Source organism: Myxine glutinosa, chromosome 5 (assembly GCF_964187855.1).
Source record: "Myxine glutinosa chromosome 5, kmMyxGlut1.1, whole genome shotgun sequence".
In the NCBI taxonomy this organism is placed as follows: domain Eukaryota; kingdom Metazoa; phylum Chordata; class Myxini; order Myxiniformes; family Myxinidae; genus Myxine; species Myxine glutinosa.
In genome coordinates this window covers 33,332,667-33,356,754 of record NC_136265.1, presented here as the reverse complement: position 1 = coordinate 33,356,754, position 24,088 = coordinate 33,332,667, and the positions used below count along the sequence as shown (strand labels likewise).

General features: G+C 43.5%; 1 protein-coding gene across 6 annotated transcripts in view; it reads right to left on the bottom strand.

Moving 5' to 3' along the window:
• Nucleotides 1-240: 240 nt before the first annotated feature.
• The window catches only part of LARP7 (La ribonucleoprotein 7, transcriptional regulator), a 63,976-nt gene continuing 40,128 nt past the window's right edge, over nt 241-24,088 (bottom strand). For all 6 annotated transcript variants that reach the window (XM_068117424.2, XM_068117423.2, XM_078777840.1 and 3 more), the window contains 5 exons: nt 17,404-17,531; nt 17,166-17,299; nt 16,462-16,621; nt 3,642-3,733; nt 241-663 (listed from right to left, as the gene is read on the bottom strand). In XM_068117424.2, coding sequence (XP_067973525.1) covers nt 586-663; nt 3,642-3,733; nt 16,462-16,621; nt 17,166-17,299; nt 17,404-17,531 — 592 coding nt within the window. In that variant the 3' untranslated portion in view covers nt 241-585. The remainder of the gene's footprint in view (nt 664-3,641; nt 3,734-16,461; nt 16,622-17,165; nt 17,300-17,403; nt 17,532-24,088) is intronic.

The following is a 24,088-nucleotide window of genomic DNA, read 5'->3' as shown; positions in this document are numbered from 1 at the left end:
CGTCATAATTATGAATTAAAATTCTACAGGCAGATGCGCTCCTATGATGAAAATTGCGTGTCATTCAGACCAAAGGTTGCTGAGAAAATGAATTTAAAAAATGCAGACACGCATGCCGCACATACGTACGCAAACGAATGCCGAACCCTGCTTTTCGCTTCATGGGCGCAAAAAGCTCTTCGTGAAAAAAATCATGTTAAAGAAGGGCATTGAAGTCATCAATTGGATACTGAAGCAGTATGATATGTCTGAGAAGCATATAAAAGTCTTTATTGGACATACAAAAAGTCATCATTTTATCAAGTGGGATCATCAAAAAGAGAGACTCCGTCATTCTCACACCCAATAGGAACAGACGAGATGAATTTGTTGTACTTTTAAAGATACCACAAAAACCATTCATAACTTGTAAATTTAATATTCTGTTCTCAAGATACATCAGCTCCCATTGGGCCATTTCCCAAAGATGGGTTTCAATGAATCAAGACGGTGGACTATTGGATGATAGCATGATCGACATGGAAGGGAGAGGAACTTCACAGTCGATGAAAAGACCAACATTGCAGGGATTGTGGATTTTCGGCCTCATTCAGTGTCAAAACGAAGGTGATGATTTAATTTGTCCCCTTTGGCCGCAATGAGTTTTTCAACACGAGACAAGATCTACGAAAGAGAAAAAGGAAAATGAGAAAACGATATGTCAGAGATGTGCTCGTGGCCATTTATTAAATAATTGCATGAAAAAAAATCCAAATAATAAATGTGCCGATAATTCCAGGAAAATAAGGAAATAAATAACAAGAATGCAAAGTAAAGCCTCACCAGAGTATATAGATTTAAGTAGATCTTAGAAACAGGACGAAGGATGGGAACAGTGGTGAGTTTGAGGTGAAGGTGGGAGTGCATCAGGGGTCGGTACTAAGTCCACTACTATTTGTAGCTGTGATGGAGGTGCTGGCTCGGAACGTAAAGGAGGGTTTACCGTGGGAGTTGTTGTATGCAGATGATCTGGTGTTGATTGCAGAAAGTATGGATGGACTGAAGGAAAAGATGAACAAGTGGAAGGAATGTATGGAGACAAAAGGTCTGAAGGTGAATATCGGAAAAACGAAGGTGATGGCAAGTGGTAAAGCATGTGGTGAGGTGGAAAGAACTGGGAAGTGGCCGTGTGCTGTGTGCAGGCAGGGTGTCGGAGTGAATTCCATTCAATGTACAATGTGCGCTGAGTGGGTTCATCAAAAATGTAGTGGTTTGAGAGGGTCATTAACCAGTGTGGCAGCTACATTCAAGTGTAAGGTGTGCACAGAGGGAGCTGCAGATGGAGGACATGTTGAGTTGGATCTTGGAGACGGCGTGAAGCTGGAAGGTGTGAAAACATTTTACTACCTCGGAGACATGCTGAATGGAGAAGGTGGATCAGACTCGGCAACGGTTGCTGGAGTGAGATGTGCATGGAAGACGTTTCGGGAACTGAGTGGCGTGCTGATGAGGAGGGGAGTGTCGTTGAAGCTGAAGGGAAAGGTGTATGCTGCATGTGTGAGAAGTGTTATGATTTATGGGAGCGAGACATGGGTAATGAACGTAGAGCAGCAACGAAGGCTGGAAAGGGTGGAAATGCGAATGGTTCGGTGGATGTGTGGAGTCTCGTTGAGAGAGAGGAAGACAAATGATGAATTGTGAAAGATGATGGGAATAGAGCCTGTGATGGATGCTGTGAAGAGAAACAGTTTGAGATGGTTTGGTCATGTGTTGAGGAAGGATGAAAGTGACTGGTTGAGAAGAGTGATGGAAATGAATGTAGAAGGAAGTAGAGGACGGGGAAGACCGAGAAAGACTTGGCTGAAGATGGTCGAAGAAGAAATGCTGGCAAGGGGGTTAACAAGGGGAGATGCAGAAAATAGGGCAAAATGGAGAAGATTGTCATGGGGACCGCAAGACCAACTCCCGCTCTTGCAGGGAAAATGGCCTTAAAATGCCGGTTGTTGTTGTTGTTGTTGTTGTTGAGAAACAGGGCAGACTGACTGACACAGGTTACTTCAGGAACATACGAGACTAACAGTCATCACGTATGATTCTCCATACGGAGCGTCAGTTCTGCTGAAGCAGTTTCTTGACAGGGGTTATAATTCCAAATGGATGGTGTGTGTGGTGGTTTTTATTATTAATCCATTGATCAAAACTTGTGGCTGAACAAAAAAGCCAATAAACTTGTGTGTTCAAACTTGGTTGTAGATAAAGCCAAGTTTAAGTCATTTAAGATTCTTTGCCCATTAGAATTATGGTAAATTGTATCCTGTGTAGATAAATAAATAAAGCTAGCCAGTATTACATTTGATCTACACTGGAGCCCTTACCATGCTGTAAATCTGATCGATTAAAATATGTATCGTGTAATTTGAATAGATTAACTATTAAAAACTAGAACGGTACTCAGTGGAGAGCATACCTCCGCCAGGTGAACAGTTTACGTTTTGTATCCCAGAGTAGACCAGAAAATCACAATACAGAATCACATTGAATCAAAATCATCCGTCCACAACTTTTTGAGATATCCCGCTATGTATCGTTTTTGGCCCGATCTCCCAATGGTGAAGAATCACTTTAAAAATTCTAGTAGCCAGATCCGAATCCGGATCTTCACCAAAATCTAATTATTTCGTCCTTGTCACATACGCGACATTTCTGCCAAATTCCGTCCGAATCCGTCCACAACATTTTGAGATATTTTGTTCACAAACGGACAAACAGACAGACAGGGGTGAAAACATAACCTCCATCCACCTTTTGTGGTGGGGGTAAAAATAACATACAGTATCTTGTATATACTCTCCAAATAGTATATTTTCTCAAGGCCTCTCGGGCCCCCTTTCCACCCTCCCTGCTTTCAAGTGCACCACGTCTTGGTGTGAAACACCTCTATAGAAGGGACTTTGTCACAATGGATTTTCGAGATATTCTGGCTAAGTCCTGTCAATTCCGTACTTTATGTTGTTTTTGGTACTTCTGGTACTTTGGTACTTTTTTTGGTATGTCCTTTGTTTGTAAAAGCCATTCTTACAAAAAAAAAAAAAATTTGTGATAAATGTTAGCTCTTTCACAAGCTTCGATTCTGTATACAAAAAAAAAAGGAAAAAAAAGCCATTCTACCTCTCCGAGCAATAAAACGTTTCATTGTCAAACCACGGAGAAGACATTGAATAATTTCCACGACAATTTATGTTGACCTAATGATCTAATAATGATCTCATTTAATCCTCGACAATAGCCACTCCAACACTTAATACTCGACCAAGTGTGCAGGAATTGGGAAATTTGGCTCGGGTGCCGGCAATAGATCGCCTACTCTTCGTGAATGACACCGTGGGATCTATAACGTCCACCAACTAATGCCGGCAGACAGGACAATTTTAACATCCATCTGAGGGACGGCACACACATTCGACCGTCGCCATGCCTAAATTTCCAAAATACGCCAGCGAGGGCTCTCAGGTCGACTAACGTGGCACGAAACTCGCCATACTGCTTGTCTGGATTAGCCACTCGTGCAGAGGTTATAAAAAAGTGGTTGGAATTGAAGTATTTTCGAATGACAGAAAAGATAAATGAGGTGTGATGGTGAAAATACGTTATTCAAGTCTGACCTTGCGCTTTCCCCGGTTTTTTTCCCGTGGACGATTCAATTTCGCTTGTCGCTCGACGAGAATTTTCTGCCAATACCTTTGCTCGGGCAGTCCTTCAAACAACAGAAACAAAGAATGTGATACTTTATTCACACCAATACTCATGCAATTAAGGCTTTCAGTTGCAACGTGGCCTGTTAGCATTCCTATCTGAATTTCAAATAATTTCTGCATCAGCATTCCCTGGCTCGACGACTTCCATATGCTTTTGCCCATTGTCATCAGTGCTGAGAATGAGCAGACATGCCATTTTATGAGGGAATATAAACTACTAGCACCTCCCTCTTAACTGGAATGGTGACCATGAACCCCTGTGCCACACAAGCACTTGCTGATAGGGTCCTGACCAAAACATGGTGCCATCCAGTCATACATCCTGTTTGGAACTGTACAGTTCATATTTCCTCATGAAGAGATGCTCCTGGTACACACACATACATACATATTAATGAATATACCAGCAGATAACCCAGATCCAAAGGGCTGTTGGAAGGGAATTAGTTACCAATAGAGTGTGGAACATTGAGGGAGTTGCTAGGAATGCCCTTTGAAAGCATAATAGCAGGGAATTGCAGAAATTCCGCATAATGTAAAATGTGACTTCAAGTCCTGAAGACCCTCACCCTCCCCCTCACAGCCCCATGTTTTCAAACCACCTCCCCACCTCAAGTCCTCAAATCCACTTTCCCAACTCTCTGTTCCCTCTTCCCCCTTTTTCTTCAAGTCCCAAACTCCCCTCCCCCCCCACATGCCCCCTCCCAATCACAAGTCCTCAACCTTCCCATCCCCAAAGCACCCACCCAAACCAACCCCCCTTTCCCTTGTCTGCCCCCACTGCCAACTCTCTGTCCTCCACTCCCCCATTCTTCTTCAAGTCCTCAAACCCAACCCCAAGTCTGCATAACAGCCATTAACTGTTAAGGCTGCTTAGGTTCCTCGGTGAAGTAAATGGACAAAAAGGTAGTTATAGGTTGGACGGAATTGACTGAATAGTTTGTGAATATATGTATATATATATGTCGGTCAGAGACCTCAAGGGAAGGAAGGAGAACAAGGATCAGAGCAGCAATGTTTAATGAAATCGATTACAAACACACAATGTGGAGCAAGGCTCAAGAATGCACTGCCTGACACGCAGCAGGCATTTTCAAGACACTCGCTCCAGAATCAGTAAATAGGCATTTCATATATAGCAAGAAAATCAGATAAGAGTCTGCGCTAAAGACAAAGGAAAATAGGGCCGTAAAGACCCCCTACCATCGTCCCTTCCTGCAGAAGGCCAAACTTAGACTGAAAAGATGTGAGCATAGGATAGGGTGACCTTTTCTGGCTCTTTATCTAAACACATCAGATCCGAGCTTAGGCCGAAGGAAATGTTCTCATAATACCTTCAATGGTTTTCTTGACACTAGGCATAATAGTAGATTAATGATTGAATACACATGCTGCATACATAACAATCAAAGGATATGTAATGACTATATTCCTCCCAAGGTTGGTTACGTCCTTGATTTAGGAGACACACTGGAAACTACAAAGATATATTGTTGCGGAGATGAGGACTGTATTTTTTTTGATTGTGTGCTGTACTATTATTATTATTGTTTATTCTGCGCCCCCCTACCTCCGGAGCTGTGTAAAGGTGAAAGGGCATCCCATAATTAGTCCACAAGCATACACATCAGCCAAGTAATAGAATACCCCTGTTGATAGTTATCTCTTATTCTGTGTTCTAGGGTAAGGCTGTGTCTCCCATTAATTGAAGTACTCCATTGCACCAGTGAAAGAGAATAGATCCCCTTTCATTCCCATCCCCAAAACCTCCATTTCCTATCACATCCCCTTTCGTCATTGCTGAGCCCTCGATTCCCAATTACCTCCCCTCCAATAACCGCCATTGACCACGAGGCTCGAGTCGGGGAAGAAAGGCGTGTCTCCACCTCGTCATAGAGGGGAAGAGGGGCGTGCCCGCCCGTCGTCATCCAGGGCGGAGCCCGAGGGTCGCGCGACCAACCAGGGCCGAGGTGAGCACCCCGATGGGCGTGTCCAAAACGCCGGCGGCTTAATCGCTGGAGGCGCTATAAAAGGCGTGGACGGAAGTGAGTGGTGAGTTGGTCTGAGTTGGTTAAGAGCCATCGGTCGTCAAGTGGAGAGTGGTGAAGAGTCAGTCAGTAGAGTCGGTGGTCAGTTGGTTGCGTTGGTTGCGGTGAGGAGTCGGTGGTAAAGAGTGAGGGACCAAGAAAGAGTTGAGGGTGTGGACCAACGAGTCAGACAAGTCCTGGGAACGCAGCGGAGGCCGCAGCAGCAAGAACACCCAACAGCCAAAGGGGGCCTGAACGGCGGTTTGGAGCAGGACCGTAAAGGAACGGCGGCTGCTAAACGCGCCGGTTGAGCTGCGGGACCCCCTTGGACCTCCCTCTCCCTCCAGCCATCCACCTCCTGCCTTTCCACCCTTCTTGTGTACGTGAGTTTGTTTTGTTTGTTCTGTCCCTGGGTATTTAATTAAGTCTGTAGGTAAGCTAAAATTTGCACTGTGTCACCTGCGTCTTATGTGTTGTAAATAAACCTTGATTGCTCCTTTTTGCTTGTGTAAATAATAAATCCAATTACTCTTCTGTCCGTCTATTCGTTTTATTCCTTTTCCTCTTTGCATTCGTCGTTTTAGTCTTTTCCCCTCATTGAGCAGCTGCGGTGCGATACGGCCAAAGTTCTGGGTGAATCGGGTGAGTCAGGGATCCTGTAACGGTCGCGGCAATACCACCGCTCGGTAAATAACATCTTAATCCACGATCAGTAACAATTGGTTGTCAGGAGTTGGATTCGGACCTGGGACTAAATTTGTTAGGCCCAAATTTTGGAACACCAATTGTGTTATTAAGTAACAATTGGTGTCTGGGAGTGAGATTCGGGGCCCGAACCAAATTTTTAAAACATCTAGGAAAAAATTTGGTCAAAATTTGGAGCAGCCGAAATTTGTTTTGTTTTACAAAACCCGAATTTTGAAATCGCGCCATGGCTGGTCAAGGCGACGGGATGCCGGTGGGAGAGATAGACGGGGTAGAATCGACCCAGGACCTCGGGGAAATGTATGTGGAGGAAAGGGAGGAGGAGAGCAATGAGGTGGTTGAGGGTGTATCAGACGCACAAAATGGCGCTCTCGCGCACGAGGTTTCAGGCGCGCAAAGAGGCGCCTCGCACGAGCGCGCGGTAGCCGAGCCCGCTGTATCAGCGGGCTTTAACATGCAGCAGTTCATGGCACGGTTTAGCGAATACATGGCACAGTCGAAGTGCGACAACGAAAAAAGAGCCAGGGAAATGGAGGGAATGGAAAACAGAATGGGGGAGCGACTAGGAAATCAAATCGGGGAGTTAGACAAGAAATTTGGGAAGTTAGACAATAATTTTGAGGAGTTAGACAAGAAATTTGGGAAGTTAGACAAAAATTTTGAGGGGTTAGACAACGGGATAAAAGAGGTGAAAAATGGGTTAATGGGGTTAGAAAATAGGATGGAGGCCAAATTGCGGGAGATAGGGGAGCAATCCGCCCGAGAAATTAAACAAATGGGAGAGCAGATAGAGGAGGTGCAAATCGGGTTAGAAAGTAAACTGGATGCTCAGAGGGATGAATTGGGACAGATGAGGGTGGCATCTACAAAAGAGATGGGGGAGATGAAAGAGGAGATACGACGAGGTGTGGGTGAGGAGGTCTCGGGGCTACGCGAGGAGGTAAAGCGAGGTGAGAAGCGTATGGAGGAAGAAGTGAGAAATAATACGGCAAAGTTACAAGGGGGAATAGAAGATCTGACGGAGGAGGTGGAACAGCTGACGGAGGGACAAAAAGAACTAGTGGAGCAGGTTCAAAAGAACACTGCGGTACTAGGAGGGTTAAAGGCGACACAAAAAGAAATTAAAAACGAATTAATAGCGACGCAGAGGCAATGTCAGATGGTACGTGAGGAACTGACAATGAGGGTGGACGAGGTGACAGAGATAATGGAGACGAAGGACCGAGAGGTGAGGATGCACATAGAGACGGTCACGGTAGCCTTAGAGGACGAACTTGAGGAGACGCACCGGGGAATAAAAGAGGTTAAACAAAAATTAGAGGAAGTGGAAGAAGAGGTGAGTGAAATTAAGAAGGGACGAACAGAAACTAAAAGTGAAATCCAGAAGGAGGTGATGGAATATGTGCAAGGTCGGTGCTCAACTCATGATGTGATGCTCACTAACCGAATAAAGAGTTTGCAGGTGGCAAAGGAGGTGCGACGACGAGGTACGGAGGTGAGTGGCAATGTATATGATGTGAGGAAAGCTTCAGTCGGCTTGGGGATTGGTTTGGATCCGGGTGTTCGTGAAAGGCCGTTGGTGAAGTGTGCGACAGGTCTGGTGTGCGAAAAAAGAGGTGTGCGAGAATGTCCGACCATGGGGTGTGTGAGGAAAAAGTGCACGCCGAGGAGTGAGTGTGCCGTCAGGAGCGAGTTGGTCGAAGCGCGTGTGCGAGGGAGCACAGGGAAGCGCGGTGTGGTGAGTGTTACGGAGGAAGTAACGAAAAAGTGTGCGCAAGAGGATGCGCGAGAAAGGTGTGTAACGGACGGGTGCATGGGGAAAGCGCATGCTGTCAAGAGTAAGGGAGAATGCACGCCTGTGGTGAGTGTTACAGAGGGTGTAACGGGAGAATGTGCGGGAGAGTGTGCGCGAGAAAGGTGTGTAACGGACGGGTGCATGAGGAAAGAGTGCGCTGTCGGGAGTAAGGGTGAGTGCGTTGTCAAGAGTGGTGGTGAGAGTAGTGAGAGTGACAAGGAGCGTGAGTTGGTTGTGACAGGTGAGCGAGGATGTACACCTGGAATGGAAGGATGCACACCTGGAATGGTAGAGCGTGAGTGGGAATGCACGCTGGAATTGGTAGTGAGGCACGTGGTTGGGTGTGCGAGTGAGAGCACACCTGTGATTGTCACAGAGGAGGGGGCGCGAAGAGGTGTGTTGGTGAGGTGTGCGAGCGACGAATGCGTGCCAAGGTGTTCGGTGGTCAGGTGTGTGACCAAGTCGGTGAGCGGAATGAGTGTACAGAGGTGTGTAAGAAAAGGTACGACAAGGAGCATGGAAACGGCTGCATGTATGAGCAAGAACGGGGTAGCGTATGCGTATAAGCATCCAGGTGAGGCATCGACGGTAACCGGGTTAGAGGTTAGAACGACTTATAGCCGAATCGGGCCCTCGGTGCGCGTCGGGCAGCTTCGCGTGCCGCGAGGACCAGCGGGGATCCGAACCACGGCGGTTTCGAAAGAACCGCCGAACGCGATCCACGCTGTGCCTCGCTTGGAACGGCCGCGTCCGGGCTCCACTAGGCGGAGCGGGCAGCCCGATAGGAAGGGTCGTCATGGCGACCACTTTCTATTGAGACGTGCCGGCAGGTCGAGATCGGGACATTGGAAGGCTCCACGCCGAGGTGGTGCGTGGGATCTCGGCCCGGGTAAGCCCCCGTCCCTGCCCCGAATGCGGGACGTATCCAGCCGCTGGCACAAAACGACCCGCGTTCATTGCTCGGCTGTACGAAGCCGGGCTGTGGACGTGAATTGGCGCACCGAGAGGATGTAATAAGTATACGGGTGATGAGGATAGTGTTTTGGCCCCGAAATTAGGAAAAAAAGCAAAATTTGATGATGGTACGGTGATTAGCAGTAAATGGCAAATTTTTGATTGGTTGGATTTAGGTGTGCGAAATTGATAGCAGGACCTCCCCGATGTGGTGGGATGGCAAATCCACCATCCCTCACAGAGTGGGGCAAATGCGCTATAGTTTATGGGGTGTATGGCAGTGAAAACTAGCCCGGGTGGGATAGGTTATATTGATAGGGATCTAGCGAAGATGACATTAGGTGACGTTAAGGTTAGTTAGTGACTGATACCTGTAGTGGGGACGCAGGTAGATTAGTGTGGATTATAATGACGTGGGAGCGCAATAGTTTAAAGGGACGACTGGGAAGCGCAAGTTTCAGAGGGGAGTAGTTAGCTGAGATGATGCCGTGTGTGAGGATTGAACAGGTGTGATTGCACAGGTGTGCAACTGAACAGGTGTGTGGAGCAGTGTATGAGTGAGTGATGGTGATGTGTGTTGTGTTGACCAACTGGTCCAGGAAGAGGAGGAGGGTGCAGGTGGCACCAGGTGTGATTGCACAGGTGTGCAACGACAGGTGAATGGAGGACAGGTGTATGGAATAAATGGTATGGAGTATTGGAATGGATGGTCGTGGAGTGAGTATGGTGGAAATTGTGGAGTGGAGTGGATGGTGCGAAGGTGTGAATGGGGGAAGAGTGGACCCCCATCACGGATACCCGGGGCGGGTAGTGTAAGTGTTAGGTAGAGGGTACAGGTAAATTGTGGTTGGATATTGGCATCTGTGGTGCGAGTGAAAGAATGGTCTTTGGATGGGTGCATTAGTGTTGTGAAAATGGCTGGGCGTGTAGCCTGTTAGTGTGTGTAGTTGGTTTGGGCACTCCACCACTGTGAGGATGTCGGCCAGGTGAGGCCGCAGGTGGGCTCTGGGAGCCGGTAGTTGTGGATGGGGCCCGAGGATCCGGAGGACGGACCCGGGTAGCCCAGTGCCAGAGGGCACCAAGGGGTGACAGAGCCAGGAGAGGGCCTTCCCCAGTTAGTTAGGTTAGGGTGAGGAGCTAGGTAAGCTCGGGTGGCAACTGCAGTGGTGGAGGTGTGCAGGTGGGTAGACCTGCTGGGAGAGCTACACGTCGCAGCCCAGAAATTGTGCGAGGCACCGGGAGATGAATCGGGGGAGTGAGACCCCAAATTGAGAAGCACCACAGTTTGGTCAATGGGAATTGGTTTTTAGAACCCATTGTGTAAGTTGGCCAATGGATTGGCAGGGAGAGACCCCAGGTAGTGTAAAGTGTGTTAATGTCATTTAGAAAGTAGTTAGGATGAAGTCTCCTCGCACCATCTGCATCCACTCACCTGAGGTGACAGGAACTCCACACCATGCCATGTTTTGATTATTTTTTACTGTGCAAATGTTTGGATTGAGAGACGCATCATGACGTGGGTGTGACATTGTGCTTTGATGTTCCATCTCTGCCTCCTTATGAGGATTGATGATGAATTTGGTGATGGCAAATTTTGAAGTAGAGGGATTGTGGAGACGAATTTGGTATAAGGGAAATATGGGGAAGAAGTGACAGTAGTGACGAATTTGTAAATGTGTAGATTTTTGTACATATGGGGTAAGGGCAAGGGTAGGGTAGGTGACAGGGGGGTGACGTACGGTAGGGACGAGCTTTCTCACTTCGCCCTCCGTACGCATTTCGCCTTGCATTGCCTTATTGATGTGTACCCTTGTGACCTTACCCCTCGCTCAATTGTCTTTCCCCTTTTGTCTCCCACATGACCTGTGCGCCACTGGGTGCCGAGGGGAGCGTGCGTGGGTCGGCCATTGTGCGCCCGAAATTCCCAGAACCAGCTGTCTGCATCGATGCACCACATTATGGACCACATGTCTGTGGCCGAGCACCACCTATGGACCCCATGGGTTGGGGCATGGTCCCTCTGCTGGCACCGGCCATGAGGGCCCGAAATCTTGCTGGCGGACCTTGGCCACAGGGCACCGATGCCCCACAGGTGAACCACACGTAGTCGGCCCTGTGGGCCATAAATAAAGAAAATAAAAAGGACACATTGGGCACACTTTATTGCAAATAGGCCGCCAGTAAGCAAAGCAAAAGAATGACAACAACTGGAAGAAATAATAATAACCAGCAGAGGGAGCCGAAGAGCAAGAGACCACCTGCAGGGTTAGGGGTTGTTGATTTTATTTTTATTGAACATTGTTGAACAGTGATGACTGTGCACCGATTGGTGCTTGAGGGTGCTTTGGTGCGTTTTTGGGTGCTTTAATGGTGCATTGATGCAGAGCAGACTGTCTCCCCCCCAGAAAGAACAATCACAGGTCCTGGGTTAGTTTTGTAAATAAAAATAGCGTCATTGTAAATAATGCTCCCCACCGTCAGTGTATAGTTTGAAGACCATTCCGCAATTCGGTTAACTGTGGGCGTAAGTCTGTTAGGCAGGGTGCAATGGAGCAGCGGGACACATTTATTTATGTTTTAAAACTGTCGCACTCAGGGTCAGGTTAAAAGTAGAGGGAACTACACCTACGTGTCACACTAAAAATAAAAGTTGTAGGCCCGGGACGTGCCTAAGAGGAGGAGGGTGCAGTGTTGCGGAGATGAGGACTGTATTTTTTTTGATTGTGTGCTGTACTATTATTATTATTGTTTATTCTGCGCCCCTCTACCTCCGGAGCTGTGTAAAGGTGAAAGGGCATCCCATAATTAGTCCACAAGCATACACATCAGCCAAGTAATAGAATACCCCTGTTGATAGTTATCTCTTATTCTGTGTGCTAGGGTAAGGCTGTGTCTCCCATTAATTGAAGTACTCCATTGCACCAGTGAAAGAGAATAGATCCCCTTTCATTCCCATCCCCAAAACCTCCATTTCCTATCACATCCCCTTTCGTCATTGCTGAGCCCTCGATTCCCAATTACCTCCCCTCCAATAACCGCCATTGACCACGAGGCTCGAGTCGGGGAAGAAAGGCGTGTCTCCACCTCGTCATAGAGGGGAAGAGGGGCGTGCCCGCCCGTCGTCATCCAGGGCGGAGCCCGAGGGTCGCGCGACCAACCAGGGCCGAGGTGAGCACCCCGATGGGCGTGTCCAAAACGCCGGCGGCTTAATCGCTGGAGGCGCTATAAAAGGCGCGGACGGAAGTGAGTGGTGAGTTGGTCTGAGTTGGTTGAGAGCCATCGGTCGTCAAGTGGAGAGTGGTGAAGAGTCAGTCAGTAGAGTCGGTGGTCAGTTGGTTGCGTTGGTTGCGGTGAGGAGTCGGTGGTAAAGAGTGAGGGACCAAGAAAGAGTTGAGGGTGTGGACCAACGAGTCAGACAAGTCCTGGGAACGCAGCGGAGGCCGCAGCAGCAAGAACACCCAACAGCCAAAGGGGGCCTGAACGGCGGTTTGGAGCAGGACCGTAAAGGAACGGCGGCTGCTAAACGCGCCGGTTGAGCTGCGGGACCCCCTTGGACCTCCCTCTCCCTCCAGCCATCCACCTCCTGCCTTTCCACCCTTCTTGTGTACGTGAGTTTGTTTTGTTTGTTCTGTCCCTGGGTATTTAATTAAGTCTGTAGGTAAGCTAAAATTTGCACTGTGTCACCTGCGTCTTATGTGTTGTAAATAAACCTTGATTGCTCCTTTTTGCTTGTGTAAATAATAAATCCAATTACTCTTCTGTCCGTCTATTCGTTTTATTCCTTTTCCTCTTTGCATTCGTCGTTTTAGTCTTTTCCCCTCATTGAGCAGCTGCGGTGCGATACGGCCAAAGTTCTGGGCGAATCGGGTGAGTCAGGGATCCTGTAACGGTCGCGGCAATACCACCGCTCGGTAAATAACATCTTAATCCGCGATCAGTAACAATATAATTAATTATTCCCTTTGTGAAGAAGGCGTTTGGCAACATGTTTTTCCCTGTACGTGGGTTGTGGGCTCCTTATCTCTGTCTGGCCATTGGAGATAAGACCCCATTCAAGGACTTGTTTACTGGGCTAAGGAACCACAGGTTTTTCCTGTATCCTGCACCTCGAGCCTGGAAACCACATTTTGTCCACCAGCCTCTGCAGCTGAGTTCAAATCAGTTTTCAGAAGCATAATATATAATTTCAGATGTTATGATCAATTGAGTCATGGGGTTTAAACCCTAATGGCTAACTTATATATATATATATATATATATATATATATATATATATATATATATATATAGATATATATATATATATGTATAAATAAATAAAACTTCTAATAGGTGTGCAAACCAACGACAGAGCCGATACACCACCAGTGTGCACACAAAAATGCACGTAACTGGAAACTGCGTGAATATTGATATTTGTAAGCCTCCTCATGCACTGTCCGGACCCAATAGCTCTTAAATTAGGTATTGTTCAGCATTATACGTGCTGTGGTTACGACGTTTACCCCGGTCAGACACAATAGTGTAACTTGCATTTGTATATAAATAGAAGATAGATATAGATTGTCGCGTGGAGGACCCCACTCAAAAGTGCTTATTTTTGGTGGGAACCAGGCTCGCTGAAACAAATGCTTCCACGATTAAATCAAGCCGTCTACATTTTACATATTTACTTCACAGAGTCGAGTCTAAAGCAATCTGACATATCAACTCTGCCAATCTGATATCAAAACTCAAATTGATTGATTGCGCCGTCATGTTGGTTCTCTTTCCCTTTTCTATAGATATTACTTCGGTTTCTGCTTCCAATAAATAGCTGCTTGTATACCTCCGCCATTAGCTTGACCACAAAATACTCAGCAAGCTACTACATCATGTGAATATTTTGCAGCTGTTAGCAACTTAAGGGAAAACTCAAACACAACATTTTTTTCTGGAAATCATTGGAAATCATTAATCACGGTCTAATTTGATTGGAAAGGTTTTCTGAATTATTTTTGCCAATCACAAAGTGCCAAAAAACCCTAAAGTGTTGATTTTCTCCAGTGACATCACACACAGAATGCCCACCTTGATCAAAATGGCAACTGACAGAGAAAGTGTATTTCGAGCTCGGATTCCGATACAGATTCCACCGTCATTAGCAACACTGAAGGTTCTCAGGATGTTGAAGCTGATCAGTGGGATTTTGAAGAAACGACTGGAGATAAAATTAGTGATGGAAATGCATTCAAGGGAATTATGGAGCCGCATCGTTTCGGCCTTATACGAGTGATTCAGATAAAGATGATGAAGATGGAAGTATTGGTGAAGATGAAAACCTAGTCGCATGATCACTACAGATTGGTAGGTTTTGTTTTTCCGTTCAATTGATGGTTTATAAGGGATTTGTATTAATTGATACATCAGTTATATTACTCCAGAAGAAATACAGCCTGACACAGCATGGACACGGCATGGGCATGACACACCATGGACATGGCACAGCACAGACATGGCATGACACCACCCAGGCAACACTCTGGCACACTCAGACAACACCCAGGCACACTCGGACAACACCCAGGCACACTCGGACAACACCCAGGCACACTCGGACAACACCCAGGCACACTCGGAGAACACCCAGGCACACTCGGAGAACACCCAGGCACACTCGCACAACACCCAGGCACACTCGCACAACACCCAGGCACACTCGCACAACACCCAGGCACACTCGCACAACACCCAGGCACACTCGGACAACACCCCGGCACACTCGGACAACACCCAGGCACACTCGGACAACACCCAGGCACATTCAGACACCACCCAGGCACTCTTAGACACCACCCAGGCACTCTTAGAAACCACCCAGGCATGCTCAGACATCACCCAGGCACACTTGGAAGTGAAGGAGATGAGAGGAATGGGGGAGCCACCACTCACACTCACCCAGCTTTGCCCAGTTCGACATGAGAGAACATGACAGATCATTAGTCCTTACTCTCTATACATATAAATAGACTAGGCTACACAGGGGGGAGTTCAGTATCGAAGATTACTGAAAAAACTAGATGGTATTCATAAAATACTTACCCTGCACAGTGAACTTGGTGCGAGCCAACTCTTCTATTTTTTAATGTTTCTTTTTTTTTGATCCAATATGGCTGTCAGACCACGTGAGCAATGACATCATAAATTTATATTCTCTAATATAATTGTTGTGTAGATCACGCTCAATAAATTTCAAACTGATCAGACTAAGTGTTGTCACTGTTGAATTATGACATCATAATTAAAGCACCAATGATGTCATCATTAACAACACTTATTCCCCATATGGAGTTCTTTACAATGAGCCACATTTAATGCTTTTTTCCATGGAGTGGTTTTGGAGATATAGAGGTCCAACGATTTTTCAGTTTTTCCAAGATGGTGCGTGTACCACGTAACCTATGATGTCGTAATTATCATTAAAATATTCTACAGGAGGAAGCGCTCCTATGGTGAAAATTTTGTGGCAATCGGACCAACAGTTGAAGAGAAAAAAAAATTCAAACTGATCTGATGAAGCGTTGTACTTGGCGAATAATGACATCATAATTAAGGTAATGATGACATGATCATTAACATATCTTATTCCCCGTGGGGAGTACTTGACAATGAGCCTTGTTTCAAATTTTTCCATGGAGTGGTTTCAGAGATATAGAGGTGCAACGTTTCTCCAAGATGGCGTCAGTACCACGTGACCTATGACGTCATAGTTATGAATAAAAAAATTCTACAGGCGGAGGCGCTCCTTTGATAAAAATTTTGCGCCAATCGGACCAACGGTTGCCAAAAAAAGGAATTTTACAAATACAGACACCCACGTACGGACGCAACCAAATGCCTAACCCTGCTTTTCGCTTCACGAGCACAAGGTAAAAATTGAGAAAATGAGTGAAACGAGTGTGATGGGGGATAAAAGGGAGGGTATGGAGGTGAGGGAGAAGGCCGAGAAGGGAAAGAAGGAGGGAAGGAGATAGGAAAAAAGGAGTGAAGGTAAGGAGGAAGAAAAATTATTAGAACAATGTACCTATAATAGATTTCCCTAATAAAGCAGTCAAAACAATAACAATAGGATGGGCAAGAAACACGAAACACTTCAAAACAAAAATAGCAGTGGAACAAACAAAGAAAGGATTAGCACAATGTGAACCAAAAGGAGATGTGAGCAAGTTTGGATCCTACGATAGCAGGCAAACCAAAGGGCACTTACCGTCGATGAGCGAAAGTGTCATGTTCCGCTCACGCATGCTGTGGTTCTCTTCCTCATTGGTTATGGCTTTCTGGGCATCATCGGGTGTTTGGAATCGAACCACTCCATCCGTTTCACCCTCTCTCACGTCGACATAAGCTACTCCAGATCCAAAGAGGGCCTACAAGTTAATGGCCAAGGATACAAGATAGCATGAAAAAAATTATAGGCAAGCTTGAACGCATCTTGCAGGACGACACCAAATAAAGTATAACTCTTCGCTGGTTCTTATTCATTCCCATTTCTCAAGATTAGACCCTGTAAAAAATATTAAATCAAAAAAAAAAAAAAAAGGAAATGCATAATCAGTGACATGACAGCAGAGTGGTGGACAACATGTAACCTCCAGCATTAAACTCTGTTCTAAGATGTTCTGTTCAAATTAATCTGTTCAAATAATTTTGTCGCAAAGAAAGCCACTCTTTCCTGCACTCATTAAACACCAACAAAAGTCCAAGGGATTCAATCCACAATGAGGTTGTAGCTGGTGTGGTCCCAATATGTTGAAAACAGAGTTAAACTCTGCTCTCAGAAAATATCTCTGTTCTCAGATGAATTGTTCATAATGAATTTGGATAGCCAATAAGCAGATATGATAACAAACATATAATCAACTATTATATTACATACAAACATTCCCACAATAAAATGGGACAAATGCACACCTTCAACTCAGCGCGGCCAGGCAGCGGAGAGGTAGAAGCAAGTTGGATGAGAACTGCACTCTGGAACTCCGGACCCATTGTCAAAGGCTTCTCACTTTTCCCAGCACCCCCTGTGACTTCTTGAGAGTGCTGATCTGCACTGACACAAAGGATTATGGGAAGGAAAGCGGTGCCTACAGGTGTTGGGAGGAAAGAGGAAGTTTCAAGTGTTCCTTTATGCTTTAATTTGCATACGCACCAGACTTTGCATGCTCTTTTCGTTCCTCGCCAGTCATCTCTACATGTGCTCTGAGTTGCTTCTTCAGTGGTCCCAGGCTCGCCTTTTGCAACTGCAAATAATCTTGTCGCAAAGAAAGCCACTCTTTCCTGCACTCATTAAACACCAACAAAAGTCCAAGCGATTCAATCAACAATGAGGTTATAGCTGGTGTGGTCCCAATATGTTGCGTAGTTCAGCCATCAATTAAAACAAGCGTTACGCCTGGGTCCCCCGTCGGTGAAGTGATGTGAGTTGACAAAGTGGAAGACGCAAGGCGGCCATCTTGGATTTTGACGTGGCGACCCAATTTTCAATAGCGTTCTTCCTTATGCCGAGATACACCCACACACCAGATTAGAAGTTGGTACTTCGCTTATTTTTCAAGATATTCCGCTCACAAGGTTCAGACATACATGGCGGCGGCCATCTTGGATTTTGACGTGGGTTGCACCCACACAACAAATTCGAATGTGGTCCTTCGCTTACGCACGCACGCACGTACGCACGCACCCAATTTTCAATAGCGTTCTTCCTTATGCGTAGATACACCCACAGACCAGATTAGAAGTTAGTAGTTCGTTTATTTTTCAAGATATTTCGCTCACAAGGTTCAGACATATATATGGTGGCGGCCATCTTGGATTTTGACGTGGCGACCTACTTTTCAATAGCGTTCTTCCTTATGCCTAGGTACACCCACACACCAGATTAGAAGTTGGTACTTCGCTTATTTTTCAAGATATTCTGCTCACAAGGTTCGGACATACATGGCGGCGGCCATCTTGGATTTTGACGTGGCGACCCAATTTTCAATAGGGTTCTTCCTTATGCCTAGATACACCCACACACCAGATTAGAAGTTGGTACTTCGCTTATTTTTCAAGATATTTCGCCCTGATAACGCAACCTTGTTCTGAAACTTTTCATAATAAAGCTTCGTACCAAGTTTCAGTTCAATATGTTAACACTTGGAGCACACCAGTTGTAACCTCAAATTAATCCTCTTTCGATTAAATAATTTCCACTCAGAACTGCATGGTGCTGCAGTATCTGCTTGTTCTTCCCTTTTTTTTTTTGGCGTCCTATTGATTTTAACAAGTTTTCCAACACCAAGAGCTGAGATACAACCCCAGAGAGTCACAGAGCCTCCCCTTTTTTGTTAATTGGACCACAAATTCGGGATTTATTGTCCGATCCAGTCTTCCAGCCAAAGCCGAACCCACTGGAGCTGGTTGCATGGGAGGCTTTCAAACTGGTAGTCCACAATTTCCTGAGACAAACCACTGCTAGTCACAAGCGTAAAAGCAAGTGCTTAAAGCATTTCTAAACAGTTATTGTATACTTTATCCATATACATATTTGAGCCGTGTGTGTGTGTTTGTCTTAATTTGCCAGCCACACCTTTTGACCCATGGGGTTCAAACGTGCCATGAAGACTGTTCACTTCCCCAGGGTGGATTTGCACTATAAACCTGCCAATCCCCCACCCTCCCCCCACTCACTCACCTAAATTTATATAGACTACCGTAGTAGATATAAATTCTATATTTTCAAATCGTTCATCATTGAATAATCTCGCCGGTGTATTGAACAATGCATGCAGAATTGCTGACGTGCAAGTGCCGATACCAGAAGGAAGTTCAGACAGAGTAGCGAAATATATGTATGGCAGAAGGAATAGAAATATGGTATTGAAGGAACTGCGCTCCAACGCGAGTCGAAAGAATTGACGCGACCAAAGACGGAATTCGTCCGAGTTGCTTTATTGAAACAAAACAGCTCAGGTATTCTCACAAGCCCGTTTTTCGGGCAACAATATATATACAAGTAGGGGAAAAAGGTTGATACTGGGACACCCGCACCCAAACCCACTGGGACACCTAAAATGGGGCTTTTTGACTGGAAAAGGGGGTGAAAAGGCACAAAATCGCTGAAAAATGGCCCAAAAGTCCTAAAATCGTTGTTATTTTGCCCCAAATCGTGTGTTTTTTAAAGTGGGTTTTTTGGAAATCATGAACGTTTTTCCGCCATACACTCTGCTAGTTTCGAGTGGTGATGCCGATAGGCTTCACCCTCGAAACGCGCCGTGTTTCGACGGGCAGCTTGTATAATCCTGTGGATGATGATATAACTTTTTTTAAAGACAAAGTGAAGGCGGAGCCGAGCGGCGTCATATAAAAAAAGTTATCAAGTTAGTAATTCTCTAGCCTCGCCGTTGGCGAGGCAATACGGGGTTCACTGTTTGTTTGCGGTCCTTTGGTTTATTGCCCCTCCGCTTATTATCCTTCTGTTTGTTATCCCCCCACCTAGACCCACCCCGATCCTTTTGAGCAAATTAGATTTAGTAGATTAATCTATACTTCCATTGTACATCCCCCCTTTAGCAAGAGGCATGATATCCAAAAGGAACCGATGTGTTCCCATCATTATTTAAATATCGTTTATCATCATATGCACCAAGTGCCTTCTTAAGAACTTTCTCGGAATATATTTTATGTTTATAACTTCTTATTCCTTTAATATTTCTGTACACAACCTCCTTTGTATCCATCGTGTTTTTATAATCATCAAATCCGAGAGTTTGTTTTATAACCCCCTTCTTTATTCCCTTTAGCTTTTTACCAGTTTCAAGTTTATCCCCATCAAAATATCTATACGCATATGACTTTGCTCTAAGGCCAATAAATTCACTCATAATTTTTCCTCCAAGTTCATCTTTAAATTTTCCAATAACTTTTTCATTGGCTTTTGAGAAGGCCTCTTTCCTCCCATCTTTAAACCCAAGGTAATTACTCGTGTCATATACTTCAGAATTATTTATCATGTCTTTAAAAACATCATCAGTTTTGATATCCAATATAAAGCTGTCTGTGTCCATATACATCAGCTCAACTTTTTCATTATATTTTGGTTTCAGATTCTTATAATAAAAATCATACATCAAGGACTTTGATAAATCAAGAACTGTAGTCCCAATGTAGATCGGCTTATCCATTTTAATTTCTTCCCTTAGCATATTGATCCCACAAAAGTTTTCATCAAAAATTGTTATACTAGCAAAGTTTGGCTTGTTGATTAACCTAGAGGCCTGTTTCCATGTTGTTGTTAATCTGATATCCCTCCTATTTCTAACATTTTCCATCGTCTTACCAAACACTGAATTATTCATTAACTTATAAAAATCTTTCTCAAATGGAGTTGTTCCCTTTGTTCTCATCTGAGTGTTGTAGTCAATATATTTTGCCAACCAATGACTCTGCTTAAATTTTATTATTCTATGAATTTTTTCCACAACTAATCCGTTATTGATACACTGAAGAAGATTTCTCTGGTGGAGAACATAATTCTTTTTATCAAATAATGTTGTTAAAAGTTTCTCTGTTGTTGTCTTAACATTAAATGACTTTTGATAATCACTCAACCATTCTTTTTGAGGCGTACCCTTTGAACAAGCAAATGGAAGATCCTGATGTTTTGAATGGAGTTCTTTTGGGTATTTTAAGTCGACTTCAAAATAATACCCAACCTTCCAATCATCAAGATCCTCTTGCGTGTTATTTAATAGCTCATTAAAAACTTCTTGTTCATCTTTCTTTGGAACCCATTCTAACCCACCATATGGAACAGCTTGGGACATTGCCCAACCATACAAGTTATTCGCATCATAATACATCAAGAAAGAGCTCTTTTTCTTGGAATCATAATCTTGAAGATACTTGTTGTTTGCTTTCGCATATCTCTTTTTACAAACCTGGGAAATTCCTCCACGTTTTGCCTTCTCAATCATTAGGAGCATATCAACATCTGTAATTAAATCAATTTCTTGTTTCGTCATCTTTAACATTGCGCTCCATGCTAATCCTGGAGATGTAAAATAATGTGCTGGGTCTAGTTCATATCCCTTTAAACAAATATCACGGAATGATTCAAAAACGTCAGCCAAAAGAAGGACATCCGTTTTCAAATACAAATCATGATAACCCCCCATGTTTTTAATCCCATGTTCTTTCCAAACATTTTGAGCGTGTTCATATTCTTTATCCGTTATCCCAATATTGTTGAGTTCATTCCAAAAATCATCTTTGCTTGGCAACTGTGTATCGTTGAACCTTTCAAACGAATCCATGTAGTCATATGGATAAATTCCCTTTTGAGTTAATAAATTTGTGTTTTCAAAAGCTCCTTCAAGATTAGGAAATGACTTTAGATTGTTTACAAGATTTCCCAAACCACTTGCCATAAATTTAAAGGAGTCAAGAAATCTTATTTTGGTTAATGGACTTGATGGGATTATCTTTGTGTAAGAAATATAATTTTGATCTGTACTTGGAATTGCTGTTATTTTTCCAGTCGTTTTTGCCAACTCTCTTATAAAAAGATGTGTGTCATAATGAGAATTATTATGTAGAAACACAGGTATAAACTTTGGTTTTTCTTTAATTTTTTTATTCTCCATGATAATTTTTGTTAAGCGAATACAATCATTTTCAAGATTTTCTACAAATTTTTCAGGAGCCTTTGACCCCTTATACCCAACTACTTTATTTAATTCATCACCAATTCCAGATTTAATATAATAACAGAAACCACAAGGAATGTGCTCTTGATATTTTCCACCATCATTACATTTTTGTAGGATGCTCTCAAAATCAGCATATATAACAAATGGGTGTTTAATTGTTTTCTCTGTGTCTTTAAAATAAATTGAAGAACCCTTGTCTGGCATCTTAACAACCGTTGATTTATGTTCACTACAATATTTAGAATGTCTTCCTAACCGCTCCTTTGTCTTAAACCAATTTAGACATCTTGGGCACACATGAATTTTGTTTGTTCTCTTTGTTAACTGTGTTCTTACTAACTTTGCAAAATCTTTAATAAGTACATAATGTGAATTATCTCCATCCTTTATCAAAAGAAGATTAATATTTATTGTCTTCAGATCTCTTGAGAAATAAATTGGTTGAACATTCAAATTATCAGTTAACCCATAAACATTAACAGACATGTTATTTAACTTTTCAAATCTCTTTACATCTTTAACTTTCATCGGCATCTGAATATTTCCCAATTTTAACTCATTCTCATACTTATAATATTTTGAAGCTCTATGTGGATTTTTCCCATGGTCAACTGGGTGAAGATGTGCAAGAATAGACCAGATAAAACATTTATTATCATTATTTTTTATATTGATTATAGCCTGTTTCCCCCTAATTTTTTGTGGAAGATCAATGTAAGATGATCCACTAAGAGGCCCAGAGCTAACAACATGAACATCAACAGAGTTTGTTCCACCAATAACCCCTCCACTTTGTACACCAAGCATTGCATCCCAACCACTATAATCATGGCTTTCTAACCCGGGGTGTAAATCTTCTCCAAAATCTTCAAAATTTTCATTAGCATTTACAATATATTTATTATCACACCTCTTATAAATATCATGAGTCTCCCCATCTTTTGTTGATTTATAGTTTATCCCAAAATAATATTTAAATGGACCCATTTCCTTAAAAGTTTTTTCAAAGAATTTCCTAAGTTCAGGTCTAATATTCCCAAAGTTTTCATTAAAATTATCTGTATCTGATTCATCAAAAGAAAATCTTATAATTTTAACGTGGTTCTTAAATGCGTTGTCTTGTCTAGAAACACTAAACAATTTTTTCCGATGAGAAGCAGTTTTTAGGTGTATCTTATATCCAGCTTTTAGAATATCTTTTTGGCACTTGTTGCATCTCATGGTTAATGAGGGGGGAGCTAATTTTTTTGCATGACCAGCAGTGGTTAAATGTCTTTTAAAACTAGATTTATTTATAAATTTTTTACAAGGCTCACACTTTATTTTTTCCTGTCCAACTAAATCATTCTTATTTACCCCAAGATGTTTTTTAGTTTTATTATGTTGATAAATAAACTTAACTGACACGTTGCATTTTTCACAAAAAGTCATATTTATAGGTGAACAATCTCGTGAGATTTTGGCACTCATTTAACTATGAATCTTTCCTTAAAGCCACGCACATTTGGCACCAAGCCAACTTTTAATCTGACTCAGAACTTTGAGATTCAAGGAAGCTCGAGAAATCACTCGTTGTGTCATCATCAATAAAGCTTGACTCATATTCATCATTTGAGCATAAGCTATCAGAATCGTAGGAATCTTCATCCCCAATTGTTTCTCCATCACTATCATGACTTGTGAGATCTTCAGACCATGAATCTAAAAAATCTTCTAAATCGTAATTACTCATATTTATAGGGCTATAATTCATAGTCTGATTCTTCAGAGTCAGATGGTAGAGGTGAATTTGGATGAAGACGTGTATATGTTTCTAGCGAACCACTTTTAATTATATATTTTTTTAAAATTCTTTTAGAGTTTTCTTCTTCCAAATAATCTTGATAATCATCATAAGCCGTTTGTCTTTTTTCTTCTTTGGGATATGGTTGAACTGGTTGATCTGAATACAAGCGTATAAATTTGTCTAAATTAAACATTAAAGTAAAATTTCTTTCCTTATGATCTATTTCAATTTTTGATAGATGCATGATGCCTTCAAAATTACAATAAACCATCTCACCAATAAGATGGTCAACATAATCTTTTAAATAATAACCGCCGCAAGTATCTTTAACTTTATTCATAAATGTGAATCCAAAA